This window comes from Xyrauchen texanus, chromosome 35, assembly GCF_025860055.1.
Source record: "Xyrauchen texanus isolate HMW12.3.18 chromosome 35, RBS_HiC_50CHRs, whole genome shotgun sequence".
NCBI lineage: Eukaryota > Metazoa > Chordata > Actinopteri > Cypriniformes > Catostomidae > Xyrauchen > Xyrauchen texanus.
This window is the reverse complement of record NC_068310.1, coordinates 33,041,140-33,059,105: the sequence shown is the minus strand read 5'-3', so window position 1 is coordinate 33,059,105 and position 17,966 is coordinate 33,041,140. Positions and strand designations below refer to the sequence as shown.

General features: G+C 36.7%; 3 protein-coding genes across 3 annotated transcripts in view; 2 read left to right on the top strand and 1 right to left on the bottom strand.

The window, feature by feature from the left end:
• Positions 1-17,966, bottom strand: part of LOC127628445 (pleckstrin homology domain-containing family G member 5-like) — a 105,669-nt gene extending 87,703 nt beyond the window's left edge. Inside the window, exon 1 of the mRNA XM_052105189.1 lies at positions 17,800-17,966. Coding sequence (XP_051961149.1) covers positions 17,800-17,881 — 82 coding nt within the window. The 5' untranslated portion in view covers positions 17,882-17,966. The remainder of the gene's footprint in view (positions 1-17,799) is intronic.
• Positions 2,150-3,806, top strand: LOC127628452 (torsin-1A-like). The gene is made up of 5 exons (XM_052105200.1): positions 2,150-2,318; positions 2,501-2,766; positions 2,962-3,137; positions 3,243-3,376; positions 3,473-3,806. The coding sequence occupies exons 1-5, from the start codon at positions 2,168-2,170 to the stop codon at positions 3,721-3,723; spliced, it is 978 nt and encodes a 325-aa protein (XP_051961160.1). The 5' UTR covers positions 2,150-2,167; the 3' UTR covers positions 3,724-3,806.
• LOC127628449 (torsin-1A-like) lies at positions 6,479-9,003 on the top strand. The gene is made up of 5 exons (XM_052105196.1): positions 6,479-6,717; positions 6,892-7,157; positions 7,352-7,527; positions 8,102-8,235; positions 8,381-9,003. Exons 1-5 carry the CDS (start codon positions 6,549-6,551, stop codon positions 8,623-8,625), a joined length of 990 nt encoding a protein of 329 aa, XP_051961156.1. The 5' UTR covers positions 6,479-6,548; the 3' UTR covers positions 8,626-9,003.

The following is a 17,966-nucleotide window of genomic DNA, read 5'->3' as shown; positions in this document are numbered from 1 at the left end:
GGCAGCAGGGCTTTAAATTTCCTCCAATGACGCTTTCAGCTCTCGTAAAGGTGCACAACTTCTGGCTCCTGTAAATACATCCTTGAAAGGACACGACTGAGCAAAAGTTAGTCGTTGCTTTGTGACTCCCTCTACTCTGTTTCAGCCATGGAAAGCGTTTTCCATTCATTCAAAACACCTAGGGGCTCCCGCTGCAGTACCTGAGTTCAGCCGCTAGAGGCGCATGAGTGATTACTGGCAGTTCCCAGGCCTCATGCAGGTAGATGGATTGAATGAATGATATTGATCATGATTCGACAGAGAACTGCCTTTCTGTAGGTTTCTGGAACTGCCTTCTTCGTGTATTTACCCACAGCAGTAACGGTACAGTTGACCACTGACCATTAAAATGAACTGTTGGGGATTATTGTATTTATTGTAAATATTTGCATGTAGCGCCATCTGCTGGGCACCATGTATTGTAACCTACATCATTAAAGGAACAGTTCAACAAAAAATGAAATTTCTCTCATCATTTACTCACCCTCATACCATCCCAGATTTCTTTCTTCTGCAGAAGACAAGAGAAGATTTTTAGAAAAATATCTCACCTCTGTAGGTCCATACAGTGCAAGTCAATGGTGACCAAAACTTTGAAGCTCAAAAAGCACATAAAATCAGCATAAAAGTAATCCATTTGCCCAGTGGTTAAATCCAGATCTTCAGAAGCGATGTGATAGGTGTTGTTGAGAAACAGATCAATATTTAAGTCCTTCTATTTTTCTATAAATCTACTTTCACAAAGCCCTCATGGGCACGTTCATGACAGTTCTTGTTTTGTTTTTTGCTGATTTGCATTCTTCGCATATCTCAACCTAGCCAACATCATTAAAAGTGCACTCAGCGATTCCTGAGAAACGCTGTTGATATCCGAACTCAACTCCCAAAACAAACACACCCCTCCCTTCAGTGCTCCTTTGTAAGCTCCGCCCCCAAATTCATGTACGCTAGATGGTTTTACGCACACCAGCTCCAGACACACAAAACTCTCCTGCTACTAAATATAACATCACAACAACAGCATTTATGGGTTCTGTGAAACATAGCAAACCCACCTATCGAGAAGAAAAAGAGCAACTTCTTCAACTGTCTTCAAGCCTTTTACCTCTTGGAGGTCTCTCCACTGCCGAAAGCCTCGCCAATGTTTAGCCCTCGACTATCATAATCCTTCTTTTTTAGTTTTTATTCATCTGACCTTTTTCTCTTGGTCTGTTTCTCAGCCATTTGTCCTCCTTGGAGTTTAAAAAGTTTGCATCAGCCAGATTTTTTTCTCCCCTTTTCTCTCCAATTTGGAATGCCCAAATCACAGTGCACTTTGTAAGTCCTCATGGTGGCATAGTGACTCGCCTCAATCTGGGTGGCGGAGGGCGCATCTCAGTTGCTTCCGTGTCTGAGACCGTCAATCCGCGCATCTTATCACATGGCTTGTTGAGTGCGTAACTGCAGAGACGTAGCGCTTGTGGAGACCCATGCTATTCTCCGCGGCATCAACGACAACTCACCACGTGCCCCACCAAAAGCGAGAAACACATATTATTCCAATTTGGTTGCTTAGGAGACCTGGCTGGAGTCAGTCAGCACGAATTCAAACTTGTGACTCCAGGGGTGGTAGTCAGCGTCACTACTCGCTGAGCTACCCAGCCCCCCGCCGTTCTCGTTCTGTGTTCTGTGTACATGCAAGAACCACCCTCTGTTGCTGATTGGCTGGAGTAGTGTTCTGTGGGTCGGGTTTGATCCACATTGTTTTTGTCCCATTTACAGAGCCAGGGCTGTGTACATCACTAAAAAAAATTCAAAAAATGTGTACACTTGACAAAAAGTCTACTGGAGTACAATTACTGAGTGCACCTTTAATGATGTTCAAGCTCCACCTGTGCAATCTTAAAATGAGCTGACATTTTGGGTGAAATGTGTAAAATAAGTAACCCAACAATATATGCTGGGTTGGCAATTGGGTTATTTACCCAGCCATCTTTATTTGAGTTTATTATTTGTCTAGGGCTAGGCAACTGCTGCTTTAATTTGTTGCTAAGGATAGATGCACACTAACGTCATTCACTGTTGCCTTGCTTTCATTTCCTTGTAGAAACGAAACCGAGACTGATTGAGGCAAGGCAGAAACGCTTCAATGATGAACTTGTCTTGTTTATTAATCGTTTTGTGTCTTTTTTCTCATATAACATTAACGTCAGGTTTCATGGAAGTTTTAGCTGCTTTTGTAGCTTATGCGTATGACGCAATATTTCAAGGGGATGGTTTAAAGACTTTTGATCCTAAAAGTGAGTATAACTGCAAAATAATGCATTTTACACCTATATGTTAACAATAAATAGGGGTTTTGTATTTACGTGAATTGAATAATTACTTTATTAATTTTACAGCTTTCAATGTTGCTGTCAGCCACCAATATGCATCAATAACAATAAACAATATCATTGTATTAAGTCAAAGTTACTTTCAGGTTTGAAGGAAGATCTCAGACGGTCTCTGTATGGGCAGCACATCGCTTCCGAGGTCATACTAAAAGCTGTATCGTCGTTCATGACTGACAGTAATCCCAATAAACCGCTGGTCCTGTCTTTCCATGGGACATCAGGGGTAGGGAAAAATCATGTTGCTAAAATCATCGCAAAAAACATTTACAAAAAAGGAGAAGAGAGCACGCATGTTAGCACATTTATTTCTGAGCTTGATTTCCCACACAACCACTTGACGGACCAGAACAGTGTAAGTAGGCTAAATCATGCCAATTTCATTACATACTAGACTGCTACCTTATTAATCAAGTATAACAACAGATGGATTTTAATTACTATGGTAACAACAAATAATAGAATGCATGTACATGTTTGTTGGGCTATTAGCAGACATAGCAGAAGTACAGGGTCATTGCTTTAACTGGGATCTGCATTTTCCACTCAGGCAAAGCTAAAGGAGTGGATTCATAAAAGTGTATCAAGTTTCCCTCGCTCCATGTTCATATTTGATGAAATGGACAAAATGAACCCAAAGATTATTGAAGCCATAAAGCCATATCTGGACTACAACGCCCATCTAAATGGAGTGTCATACCGCAATGCAATCTTTATTTTTCTCAGGTGATGCAACCTTATCAGTTTATTATGTTATGTTTGTAATAAATGCTACCTGTTCTTTCTCCTACATGGGTGACCCAGTGCACAATAAGCTCTGTTTATTTATAGTAATGCAGGTGGACAAGTGATCACAGACTTGACTTTGGATTTCTGGAGAAATGGCAAACAAAGAGAAGAAATACAGTTAAACAGCAAAGAACTGGAGATGCAGATTGTTCAAAACGTCTTCAATGCTAAAAACTGTATGTATTAAAAGACAAAAGTGTATTATAATATATTATATTATATTGTATTATTAGTTCTTGCAACAGATACCTTTAATTGGGTCTGTTCTACAGGTGGATTTTGGCACTCTAGTCTCATAGATCGGCATCTGATTGATCATTTTATTCCTTTCCTACCTCTGGAACTGAAGCATGTGCGTCAGTGTGTCCTGTCTGAAATGGCCCACCTGAAAATGAATGCAGACAAAGATCTGGCTGACAAAGTGGCCGGAGACATGCCTTTCTTTCCTTCAGGGGAGAAAATCTTTGCTGTTAAAGGCTGCAAGTCAGTCAGACAGAAGCTGGTGCTTTATGCTGATGATTAGATGAAAGAGACTTGAGCTGCACATTTTGTCCACATTGTACCGTTACTGATTAGACTGTCGTTTTATGCACTTAGCTGAACGACATTGAAGTATGATTTGACTTTTGACCTTTTTTACTTATTAATATTTCAGTGTTGATGAGGTACCTTGCCTAGTCTGGATTTAAAGCTGTGTAATGTCTGTGTCAAGTTTCACCAAGTGGAATTTGAAGAATAATCGCTGTTTTCAAACCGTTTTCAGAAAACGTCCCCGTCTTTCGTTGGCTGTTTTAAAGGGATATTCTCGCCCCAAACTCAACTGGTCGAGTCAGAGCTGGCTTGTTTTTGTTTTCTTTTTCGTGCCTTTCACATAAATTTTTGTTTTTTTAACAGAAAGAACACAACTTATACATGGGTGTTTCTTCAACTTTGAGCACTTTTAGCTCTGTGAATTTCTAGAAAATAAATTCCCATTAAATATTGAATGGGAATTTATTTTCTAGAAATTCACAGATATATACACTACTGGTCAAAAGTTTTGAAACACTTTATTCTGAAACACTCTTTGTTATAATTTTTATTTTTCTTCACATTTTAGAATAATAGCAAAGTCATCAAAACTATGGAATAACATAAATGGAAATATGGGAATTATGGTGTGAATAAACAAAATCCAAAATAAATCAAAACTGTGTTTTTTTTTTAGCATCTTCAAAGTAGCCACATGTACTCTTGATATTTTCTCAATCAACTTCTTGAGGAATCACCCTGGGAAGCTTTTTACACAGGATTGAAGGAGTTCCCATCTATGTTGGGCACTTATTGGCTGCTTTTTTTATTATTATTTGGTCCAAGTCATCCATACATTTTTTTTAAATAAAATTTTAGTTTTGTAATGAAATAAATTAATATGTTGGCACAATTATATTTTTGTCTACAAAACTAATTTCAAATATTTAAGCATACACCATCAGATCAAAAGCTTTTTAAGATCATGAGAAACCTTTCAGTCAAGTGTTTCAAAACATTTTGACCAGTAGTGTATAATATACCCTCAATAGTTTATTTAACTTGTCTACCAACAATGTGTGTACAGGAATCACAGGAGATTTGTAAAACTTTTTTTTACAAATTTTGACAATTTTTGAAAAACTGATAGAAATATTTTCTTATAATTAATATTAATACGTTTTGTTTATTAGACACTTTGTTTATAGTAACTACATTTTAAACATGCAAGAATTTGTATGTTTTTAATGGATTTTACAGTAAATCATGGGAGAATGTTAAATGTCTGGGACAAGGCTAAAACGGTAAAACTGTTACATAAAAGGCATTTAAAAAAGTACACAAAATAATTCATGAAGTTTCTAAGTCAGTTTAACTGTGACCTTTATATATCAAAAAGAGAAACGTTAAAATCTGTCAGTTTTAATAAAAAACAACCCATGCTACAGTATATGAAAATGTCTGACTTTGGAGAAACCCATATGTGTTGGGTTTGGTTTGCTCATTGGTGACGTTTCATACTTTGATCATTTTAGCTCTGATAATTGAATTCTGACATACAAAAATTACAAAAGAAATCACTTTTGTTAAACGTTCCATGGCTTTCTTGAATACATACTGTAAATTTACCATAATGAAGGTCTTTCTTGAAGAAAGTTTCTCCATGTTTGCCCACAAAACTTGTGTTAGACTAACAAACTGGTGTCTTTTAAAAAAAAAAACCCTGGGATGCTTTGTTTTCCCTCCATGTTATATTACGTTGAAATTGTCATGGAAAATCTTTGAAGAATCTCTCAGAGTCCAGGGTTCCAGATGTCAAAGAAGTTTATTGTGTCACCAACAAACTTGAGAAAGGTCAGCTGTCCATTCTGAATACACAGTTCCAAGTTCTCAATGATATACCTTTTAGTTATCACTTTTGGACCCATTAATCTCTCATGTTCACTATCTCTGACCAATGGGCCCACAGATCGTGTCCTTCCACTTGCCACCATGATTGTTCAGGCCTTCTCTTTTTTAACTATTGGTGGAAAGTCCCTCGCCTGTCTCTTTTAAAAAAAAAAAAGGATATATTCCTTTCTTTGCATATACAGTTTGACTACATTTACATTTATTCATTTGGCAGATGCTTTTATCCAAAGCGATTTACAGTGCACTTATTACAGGGACAATCCCCCCAGAGCAACCTGGAGTTGAGTGCCTTGCTCAAGGACACAATGGTGACTACTTTCCATAGACTGGGCTATGTCATACTTTATGTAAGGGACACGTAGTCTTAATGGTGACTCAATACACATCTGCCTTCCTTTACAGTGTAATATCACATTGGTTACATTCCTTTGTTTTACACACAATATCAATCAATTATTTTTAGAAAGTACACCATCAAATCTACGGTATGAAAAATAAAATACCTCTCTGACGTCTGATTACCACGCCCACTGCATTTGACATTGGTCACCCAGCAACACTAACTTCAATCAAAGTTAAGACTTTACATAACATAATGCAGATGAGAGAATAATTGTAAGTGTTGCTCAAGATCTGCACAGCAATTAAGTTGAAGCCGAAACCCTGTCTTTTTAAGAGTTCTTGTGACCTGACCCAACAGGTGCTGTCCAATTTTAAAGGAATAGTTCATCTATAATTGAAAATTCAAATTTATGCTGAAAGGTGTAGAAAAACATGACTTCATTGTGACTCACCCAAACCTATTGTGTGAAGGTTGTCAAACTTCATTCTTGGAAAGCCTGCTAAATGTATATACACATGGAATACACACCTCGCTTTCTTATTTCTATTGAAACGTGAAGATCAGCAGAGAGGAGCAATTTCGCAATGAATTCAGGAAATTTGTTTTTGCTTTTTTTCCTATTACCTTGTGTAACAGTTGAGGCAGGATTCTTTGACTTTTTTGAAAGTCTTTTTTGTAGTTGTCATTTTGATGGGTTTAAAGATATAACGATTATTTCAGAAAAAGATGATTTACGGCATTTTGATTCTAAAGGTAAGCAAAACTGGGTCAATTTTAGCATGTGCTGTAACAAGTATTTTGACTCATTATATTTAAACTCTTTTAAATGTGTTACATATATTCTGTTTGAAATACAGTTGACATTTTGTGTGTGTGTGTTTTGGTTTGTGTGTGTGTGTTACAAACCTGTGTCAATAATATTGTCAGAACTGAAAAAGGATTTAAGGAAGTTTCTATATGGACAACACATCGCAAAGAAAACTATACAGAATGTTGTGTCCTCCTTTATGGAAGATTCAAATCCAAACAAACCACTAGTGCTCTCTTTCCATGGGCCACCAGGAGTGGGAAAGAGTTATGTCACCAATATCATTGCAAGGAATATTTATAAAAATGGGAAGAAGAGCAAACATGTCCACACATTCAAGGCTGATTACTTGTTCCAACACAAGGAAATGACAAGAACTTATCAAGTAAGTCATTGCTGGTGACTGTGATTCCATCATTGGCCATGGCTCCTTAGTTCTGCTCCATGGGTAGAAATGAGCACACTGATCTAGGCTCTTTGAAAACTATTTTAAACTGGGACATTGGGATTGTAATGAATATAAAGAGTTTGAAAGTAGGCTTATGAAATAAAATTAATTGGTTCCATGTGTATATGCAGACCCAACTTAGGGAATGGATTCATGGGAATGTGTCATGCTTTCCCCGCTCCATGTTCATATTTGATAAAGTTGATCAAATGAATCCAGAGCTGATCGACGCCATAACGCCCTTTCTGGAATACAATCATCAATTAGACGGGGTGTCATTCAACAATGCAATCTTCATTTTTATCAGGTGATTCACTCAACTTATGGGTCTGTTCTTACTATTAATCAAATCAATCAACATTCAAATTAGGGATGCACTGATATATACATTCTGACTGTTTTTTTTATAGTTTTATTTACTTTTTATTTAATGTTAGGACCAATAACCAACACAGTTGTCATGAATGTAAATATGTGCTTTTTATCTATCTATCTATCTATCTATCTATCTATCTATCTATCTATCTGTCTGTCTGTCTATCTGTCTATCTGTCCGTCCGTCCGTGCGTACGTCTGTCTGTCCGTCCATCCATCCATCTATCATCTGTCTGTCTGTCTATCTATCTGTCTGTCTATCTGTCTGTCTGTCTGTCTGTCTATCTATCTGTCTGTCTATCTGTCTGTCATCTGTTTGTCTGTCTGTCTGTCGTCTATCTATCTATCTATCTATCTATCTATCTATCTATCTATCTATCTGTCTATCTATCTATGTGTCTGTGTGTCCGTCCAACTATTGTTGCTGTGTAATACAACCAGAGCAGTAAGTGAATACTGTCTCATAAAAGAGTGACCCAGTCCATGATAAAAGTGTTTATTTTTAGTAACTCAGAGAAGGATGCAATCATCAACTTGACTCTGGATTTCTGGAAAGAAGGGAGAGATCGAGAAGAGATACAGATGACCAGCAGTGGACTGGAGACTCAAATCTCTCAAAACATCTACAATGACAAGAATGGTATGTATATTACTGTAATATACTGATAAACCCTACATAATATGAAAGGTAATAAAAACATCAGGTTATTTAGATCTGGATATAATATAATATAATATAATATAATATAATATAATATAATAATTTAACTGGGTCTGTTCTGCAGATGGATTTCAGCACTCCAGTCTCTTGGATCATCATCTGATTGATTATTTTATTCCTTTCCTACCTCTGGAACTGAAGCATGTGCGTCAGTGTGTCCTGTCTGAAATGGCCCACCTGAAAATGAATGCAGACAAAGATCTGGCTGACAAAGTGGCCAGAGACATGCCTTTCTTTCCTCCAGAGGAGAAAATCTTTGCTGTTAAAGGCTGCAAGTCAGTCAGACAGAAGCTTTATGCTAATGATTAGATGAAAGAGACTTGAGCTGCACATTTTGTCCACATTGTACCATTACATGCAAAATTATCCATACAGTTATTAACATCTGTCAGACATACATGCATATTCCATAAATATCTATGACATGTGATTTGTGATGTCTGTTAAATATCTGGCCAGACCAACAAGAGTGACAGGATGTCCACCAAGAAGATGGGAACTTGCAGTCTTACAATTTATTGTTTTTTACAGAACAACTGCAGGTTTTTTCATTGCTGCTGTTTTGTTTTATTTTTGGCATGGAAGTCATTTTGTGGCAATTCTCTGTTCGTTATATATGAATTTACATGTAAGAAATGTGTAAAAATGGACATGCAAATGAAATTTTTCGGTTTACATGTAACATATTGCAACAAAAATAAATTTACTGTATAATACATACAAATGTGCATATCCTTTTGAAATCAGTTTCTAAAAAGCTCAGTGTGATACACAATAGCATTCAGCTGACATTCTTTATAGTACAGTAAAAATGTGTACAGAACAAACATTTCCAGGATTGACTACCATGGTGAAACATTCGCTAAATATTTTGACCAGTACGGCTCACACAATGACAAAAAAACTTTTCATACTGGTGACACTGGCCAATTTACAGACACAATAACTAGGTTTTGAAGCATGAATTAAATGTTTTGGGTGATATACTACATTTTGCAGACATGCAATAGAGTTGTGAAAAAGCATAAAAGTAATCCACAAGACTCCAGTGGTTAAATCCATGTCTTCTGAAGCGATATAAAAGGTGTGAGTGAGAAACAGATCAATATTTAAGTCCTTTTTGATCTGTTTCTCACTCACACCTTTATATCCTTTCTGCATATATGGATTTAAACGCTGGAGTCCTATGGATTACTTTTATGTTTCCTTTATGCGATTTTTGGAGCTTGTTTGTGGTCTGCTGAAGAAAGTAAATCATACACATCTGGGATGGCATGAGGGTGAGTAAATGATGAGAGAATTTTCATTTTTGGGTGAACTATCCCTTTAATATTTCAGTGTTGATGAGTTACCTTGCTTAGTCTGCATTTAAAGCTGATGGGTGTCATTTTTATACCACTTGTGTCACAAAGTGGAAGTGCAAGAAAAATCACTGTTTTCAAACAGATTTCAGAAAACTTCCTTGACTTTCATTGGTTGTGCAAAGAGATCCCGCCCCAAACATACATACATTGTCCACTCAGTGTTGCCGTTAAGCTGGCTTGTTCTTCCTCTTTTTTTTTATGTCATTCTTTTAATTTTTACAGAAAGAACACGCACATATAATCAGTGTTTGATTATATCAAACATACATGTAACAGGATTACCTATTTAAAATACAAAATATGATTTACTGTATTCCACTACTGACACAGTTTAAATCATTGGTAATTAGAATACAGTTACATTCAAAAAGTATTTTGATTACTGAAGAGATTACTTTGCATTTTATTGTCATTTGTTTCATTTAATATTTAGTCCTTTCAGATGGAAAACATTTATACATATAAATGATGCGATCCAAAGTGCATTTGAACAGCGGTGAAACACTTTCTTATGATGTGTTACATTCATACGAGCAGACAGAGAAGTGCATTTGAAGTAAGTTTGGAGCAGAAGAAATAGAAATAAACATTCTGTAAATTGTCAGCTTTATGCTAAGCTAAAATGCTATTTCTAGCCATTTTACATGCACATGTTATCAGGCACGATCACATTTATTTATCAAGAAAATTCACATTGGATCATAATTTCTTTTTTTCTAGTAAGACCTTTGATATTAGGGCAAAAATCATATTTTTGATAAAAATTTTTGTATTGTTTTCCTGTAAAAATATATCTGAAAATCCTTAAAAACAAGATAAATTTGATTGATCTTGTTTGAGAAGCAACACTGCATAAGATATTTGGGTTTTTCAGAGAATGTATTTTTAACATGTGTATTTTGTCTTACTGTACTGGCGAGTTTTTATAGTCAAAACAAGTGAAAAAAATCTACCAGTGCTGAAGTAATCCAAAGTATTTAGAATACTGATCTTGAGTATTCTAACGGAATACATTACAAATTACATTTTACAGCATGTAATCTGTATTCTGTAGTGGAATACATATCAAAAGTAACCCTCCCAACCCTGTATATATGTATATAAATATACGTGTATGATTTTTTTTCTGAGATTCACTTAGAGATATAGGTAGAGGGAGGGAGAAAGTAAGAGAGGGAAAGAGAGAGAGAGAGAGAGAGAGAGAGAGAGAGAAATTGTCTGAGGATGTTTTGTGTTGCTTAGACAGCAGAGATGTGGCTGTGAATCTCCGCTAATATTAATGCGCCTGAGTTATGGTTAATGAACGCCACACTGAGATGGATGGATGAATTACTGTCACCATTTGTTGGGGTATATATCCATGTTTTATTCCCTTTCATCTCGTTTTTATTTCCGGAACCGTGATAGAAGCATTAGCTACGCTGGCTATCATGCTAGCTAATGATGTTTTACGTCCGTCACGTGTCGTTTGCACTGCATTTCCTGCTATGTTGTTGCATTCAATGCTCATTTTATTGTTCATTTTCTCTTGGTATTTATTACACTTTGTTTTCTGTAATAACCTAAACGCTGACAGGCATGCTTCACTGACAATAAAACTACAGCAAATTGCATGACTCTTATTTCATTTGCAGTGTTATTTTCTATATATTTGATTTTATTATGAACTATTAACTTTACCAACCATGACAGCTGTCAGAACATATTGAGGACCAGACCTGAAATAAAAATAGGCTGATAAATATTTATACGTTATATATATACATTTATTTTCTATTTAATAATATATATATATATATATATATATATATATATATATATATATATATATATATATATAAAATAAAATACATGTGAAAAAGTTAATAATATAAAGTGTTAATATAATAATATAGTGTTAAATATGCAGTCATTAAATATTATAATAATTAATGATTGCATATTTAACACTTTATATTATTTACTTTTTTCACATTTATTTATTCATTTGTTTAGTTTTTACTAAAAATATGTCATGCCTTCTCCATAATAACCTCTCTCATTGTTTTGGTTCTTCAGTCTCCAGGCAGCAGAACTCATGGTCATGATGAGGATGGTGTTGGCATCGCTTTCCGTGCTGATGGTGTGCGTGCTACTAATGGATGCAACGGTGGCAAGCACTACAGAACTGGATCCGTATCAGGTTCTTGGTGTCACCAGAAGCGCAAGCCAAGCGGAAATCAAGAAGGTGTACAAACGCCTGGCCAAAGAATGGTGAGAATGACTCTTTTTTTTTATATAATTGATTGTAATGGCGCAACATTCGGCCATTGACCTGGAAACAGGATGCTTAAATTAGAACAGTATACCATCACCGCATATCGTCTTTCTTGTCTTCTGCCAGGCATCCTGATAAAAACAAAAATCCAGAAGCAGAAGACATGTTCATCAAGATTACCAAATCTTATGAGGTAATACAGCTTATATCCCTTCTGAAAATAACATCTTAGGTGGGTTTGCTGGTCTTAGCTGGTTTGGCTTGTCTTCCAGCCTGGCCAAGTTGGCACTTAGCTGGTTTAGCTGGTATGCCAGTTGGTCTTCCAACCTGATCTGATGACAAGTGCCCAAAACCTGTATAAAAACAGACCAGCCCGTCTAGTGGAAACCAGCTTGTTGGCCAGGTAAGACCAGCAAACCGTCTTGGGCTGGTTTAAACTGAACATGCTGCTTATCTGAAAGCCCTTCACGTGTGTCGGAAATGAAGCTGATCCTTTCTTGACCTTACTCCATAGATCTTATCAAATGAGGAGAAGAGAGCCACCTACGATCGCTATGGACAAATGGATAGCACTCATCCCTATAGTCACAGCCACCGCGGGTTCCGACACTTTCACGACAACTTCTTCTTTGACGAATCGTTCTTCAACTTTCCCTTCAATGATAAGGGTGGCCGGGACTTTGCCGACAGCAAATACACATTGCACTTCAACCAGTATGTGAATGAAGTGGTGCCTGACAGCTTCCGGAGGCCTTACTTGATCAAGATCACCTCGGACTGGTGCTTCAGCTGCATCCATATCGAACCGGTCTGGAAAGAAGCTGTGCAGGAATTGGAACCGCTAGGTAAGATATTGTGATGAAGTAACGGTTTAGGATGGGTCACTATGATCAAACAACTGAGGTTTCATTTTTTATCTTGATTATTTTCTACTAAATATATTTAGTGCTTAATATATTTGGTGCTTTAATTAGCGTGCTGTGCTTCAGCTGTTAGACAGTTTGCATGGTAAACCCTCTCTGAAAATGTACATAAAAATACAGGTTTTCTTTAAGACCTATCTTGTTGTTCGGGCAACTCTTTGCCTGGTCGCTTTAGAAAATGTGTGGTTTTGCACATCCTTAGTTTGGTAGCATTACTAACTTTGCTTGTCGTATACCATTTAATGACCAAACTTTTATCGAGTTGAAAACGTTTTTCTGGACTGAGTTGCTTTCAAAGAAGTTTGTGAAGTTGACTACTCCAAGTTAAGGTTATTTTTCTCCCATCTCTAGGGATTGGAATCGGCGTGGTTGATGTTGGTTACGAGCGCCGTTTAGCTAATCACTTGGGTGCACATCAAACTCCATCCATTCTTGGTGTCGTCAATAGCAAAGTGACGTTTTTCCACTATGCTGTTGTAAAGGAGCACCTGATGCAGTTTGTGGAAGACTTGTTGCCTCAGAGACTGGTCGAAAAGGTTAACGAATATCATAACGAGTCTCTTTGAATTAATGTTCAGGTTTCTTCTGCCATGGTCTCAAACTTCTTATCCACTGACTTTCTTAGGTAACAGACAAGAACATCCCAGAGTTTCTGAAGAGTTGGCATGAGCCAAACAAGCCACACGTTCTCCTGTTTGACCAAGTGCCTTCAGTTCCTCTACTTTATAAGGTAGCGTTGGTTAGTAACAAGCTAGATTGACTTTTTCCTTACAATAAATCAGTGGCTGATTGATAGTTTTTTCATTTCTTTCCAATAGCTGACGGCATTTGCTTATAAGGATTATGTGCACTTTGGGTATGTGGATCAGGGTCTTTCTGAAACCACCGATCTGCTCAGAAAATTCAACATAAACACTTATGCGCCAACCATGCTTGTCTTCAAAGAGGATGTAGAGAAGCCTGCAGACATTATTCAGGTAGACCTATTCCCTTGATTATTATAGATTGGAAAAGAATAAACTTACAGTCTATTAAAGGTTGAAGGTATAGGACAGGACAATTAATGGCAAGTAGGACATGTTCCTGCATCAACATCCTTGTTGGTCCTGAAAATATTTTTTTTAACAACCTATCATTCACAGCTGATTTGAGCGGTATTCAATGGTTAAAAGAATTGTTTACCCAAAAATGTACATTCTCTCATCATTTACTCACCCTCATGCCATTCCAGATGTGTATGACTTACTTTTCGATGCATAACACAAATGAAAATCTTTAGAATAATAGCTCATCTCTGTCAGACCATACCATGCAAGTGAATGGTGACCAAAAGTTTAAAGCTCCAAAAAGCACATAAAGGAGCATAAAAAGAATCCATAAGACTCAGTGGTTTAAAACATGTCTTCTCTAGATGGCGCTAGGAAGTGTAATCAAGCTAGAAATCATGATTTATAGTGAAAAAGGAGTTATATTTTGGTCTATTCTCACCGAAAAACCAATTGAATCAATTCAGAAGACATTGATTAAACCAATGCAGTCGTATGGATTACTTTTATGCTGCCTTTATGTGCTTTTTGGAGCTTTACAGTACACGGTGCGAGCTCCATTTTCTGGGTGTAATGTCCACGGAGGGGCACCAAAAGTAAGTTGTGAAGAGAGTTGCTTTCAGCTGTACAGGCTGTAATAAAGTGAAGGAAGGCATATTTTATAGGAGTCAGCATAAGGTGGCTGATCCTACGGTACCAGAACTCTCGGAAACAAGAAACCACATAGCAACCATCAAGAAAATCCATGAACCAGTTTAGCAATGTACTAACAACCACTCAAAAAATGCAGAGCACTGTGAGTTTATCTGCAGAAAACTTTGTAGTTTAGTATACATCTCTGCATCTTCATTCCTCCAGTAAAATAACATTCATTACTGAAATGATCATTACTCATCACAGCTGGGACCTGACTCAAGGAGAGCAAATATCACCTCCAGGTGCCAAGCAGCGCTCCATCAGACAAACAAACCAAACAGCTCTGGCTGCAAGTTCACTGCAACATTAATGCTAATCTCATTCATTCAGGGAGCCTAATAGCTGGTCAACCAAACCAAGGTCAAGACCTGAAGAAAGAACAATATACCAACAGCTCAGTCTTAAAGGTATAGTTCACCCAAAATTTAAAATTCTGTCATCATTCTGTAAATGATCATCATTTTCATTTTAGGTGACCTATACCTTTAAGCATTCATTTACTTTTAGAAAAAACATTGGACAAAACAAATTTAGCTACTCATTAATACTCATTGACACTTCAGATCATAAGACTTGGCTTTAAGCAAAAGAATTTGCCAGTGTTTGAGGAAAATAATTACTGGAACCAAAGGAACCAACTTAAACCATTGATGTAATGAAGACCATCATTAATCACATCAAGCTACAAAAAAAGTCTAAAGGTCACAGTCAGATGACAGATGGAAAATACTAGATAAAGCTGTTAAGATAAAACAACTATCAAACGTGAGTAAGCTAGATGCTACGTCCCTTAAACACCAGATGCTCTGAGATTACACCGTGTATTTCAGTGTATTTCAGGGCGCTTTAGTGTTCTGGTACACTAAGGGTAACTGGTAGTCCCTGCTGAGTTAAGAAGCCTCTGGCGCACACCACCCATTTAGTTTGGGGTTTCTAAAAATACCTTGCACGATTGTGCTTTCATTCAGACCGGACGGTTAACCTTATCACCATTGCAGTGGTCAATATAATGATATAGTAGAAAACGTTTAGTTACATCACAGTGGCCGAGTAAACGTGTGTGCCTGTCAATCTGTAATAATCACAAGATGGTACAACAATAAAAGTAATTTGCTTCAAATGGCTTAGTTATGACTAAACTATGAAAATCCAACATAAACACATTTTTTTTCACTCTTACAACTATGATATCGAAGCAACAGAGTGAAATAAATAAACCATTTCAAAAGGTAATGTGAGAAAATAATTTATTTTACATACACCGCCGACCAAAAGTTTGGAATAATGTACAGATTTTGCTCTTATGGAAAGATTATATAGCCTTCATTCCTCTAAACAATGATTGACTGATGAGTTAATAGAGAAAGGCGTTTCTTTTTTTGCCATTTTTGATATTGACCTTAAGACATGCCAGTCTATTGCATACTGTGGCAACTCAAAAACAGACAAAGACAATATTAAGCTTTATTTAATGAACCAAATAGCTTTCAACTGTGTTTGATATAATGACAAGTGATTTTTCTAGTATCAAATTAGCAATTTATCATGATTACTCAATGATAAGGGGCTGGAGTGATGGCTGCTGGAAATGGGATCTGTCTAGATTTGATCAAAAATGACTTTTTTCAAATAGTGATGGTGCTGATTTTTACATCAGTAATGTCCTGACTATACATTGTGATCAGCTGAATGCCACTTTGATTAAAAGTACCAATTTCCTTCCGAAATAGCAAAAATATGTACATTATTCCAAACTTTTGGCCGCCAGTGTACATATTAAAAAATGACAACTGCCCCACAGGCGTCATTTCCACCACAGTGAACTATAATATAGACATAAATAAGACCTAAAATTGTGGAGCTTGTTGAGTAGAGTTGTGCTATTACTATTTTTCTATTCAATTCAATTAGACTTTTTCACCTGGTGGATGATAAAATGGGCAGGAAGAAAATCCATAGACTTACACTGAAGGACGGACATTAGCCACTGGGATCGAATATCATTGTGACTTTGGGGTAACGACTTATCAACCAATCAGAACACCCCAGAAACCTTATAGCTTTGCAATGCCCTGGCAACCATAACATGAATGCAAGAGTTGAAGGAACAGTTCAACCAATAATAAAAATTCTCTCATCATTTACTCGCCCTCATGCCATCCCAGAAGTGTATGACTTTCGTTCTTCTGCTGAACACAAACAAAGATTTTTAGAAAATGATCTCCACTCTATTGGTCCATTTAATGCAAGTGAATGGTGACCAAAACTTTGAAGCTCTGAAAAGCACCTTAAGGCAGCATAAAAGTAATCCATACTCCAGTGGATAAATCCATATCTTCTGAAATGATATGATAGGTGTGGGAGCGAAATAGATAAATATTTAAGTCCTTTTTTTTACTATAAATTCTCCTCCCTGCCCAGTAGGTGGCGATATGCACAAAAATGTGAATCGCCAAAAACAAAAGAAGAAGAATGTGGAAGTGGACATTTATAGCAAAAAGGACAAATATTGATCTGTTTCTCACCCACACCTTTCATATAGCCTCAGATGACATGGACTTAACCACTGGAGTCGTATGGATTACCTTTTATGCAGCCTTTTCAAAGCCTATTCACTGACATGTGCTTTGTGTTTTGCAGAAGAAAGAAAGTCATACACATCTGGAATCCAATGAGGGTGTGATTGATGAGATGATTCATTGATGAGATCATTTTTGGGTGAGCTATCACTTTAACAAGTATCATGTTTGTAGTTACACCTTTGAATAAGAGTCTATTTTAGCATTTATGGACTGGCACATTCACTTCCATCATAAGTGCCTTCCTGTAAACGCTTTTATTTATTGAATTTTATTTTTGTCCAAAAGTTTAAATCACTTTTTGACGTAATCATCATAATGCCACAAATAATTTTAACTGAACCCAAAACATTCATTTATAAGCAAAATCCTTATATTTTTCAATAGTGCAAAAAATAGCCCCAACCCTTATTTCCTGTATTTCACTCACACTGTAAAAAAGATGCAGTGAAAGGTAATGGTGACTAAAGCTGTCAGTCCGTCTAGGATCTCTTTTTTTTCCATTGTAGAAAATCATACCAGTTTAGAACAGCGTGATGGTGAGTAAATCATTGCAGAATTGTAATTTTCTTGTGAACTTCCCCTTTAAGAACACAAACAAAAAGAAAGAAAACTCACGGAGACGTAGTCGAATGCCAAGCCAACTCTTGGGAGGAGATTTGTGAAGAGCTGGAAGCATAGTCCACTTGTTGGGTACCATTTTGACTGCCTTTACGTCCTCTGCGTTTATGTAAAAATCCAGCTGGCTACGGGGTCACCAGCGGTCAGATGGGTCTCCTAACATG

Bases quoted from the DNA above. Each gene is read 5' to 3' on its own strand.
- LOC127628449 (XM_052105196.1), top strand. From the start codon at position 6,549: ATGAATTCAGGAAATTTGTTTTTGCTTTTTTTCCTATTACCTTGTGTA. The intron at 6,718-6,891 runs GTAAGCAAAACT...TAATATTGTCAG, and splicing joins ACGGCATTTTGATTCTAAAG to AACTGAAAAAGGATTTAAGG. The intron at 7,158-7,351 runs GTAAGTCATTGC...GTGTATATGCAG, and splicing joins AAATGACAAGAACTTATCAA to ACCCAACTTAGGGAATGGAT.
- LOC127628452 (XM_052105200.1), top strand. From the start codon at position 2,168: ATGATGAACTTGTCTTGTTTATTAATCGTTTTGTGTCTTTTTTCTCAT. The intron at 2,319-2,500 runs GTGAGTATAACT...AGTTACTTTCAG, and splicing joins AAAGACTTTTGATCCTAAAA to GTTTGAAGGAAGATCTCAGA. The intron at 2,767-2,961 runs GTAAGTAGGCTA...TTTTCCACTCAG, and splicing joins ACTTGACGGACCAGAACAGT to GCAAAGCTAAAGGAGTGGAT.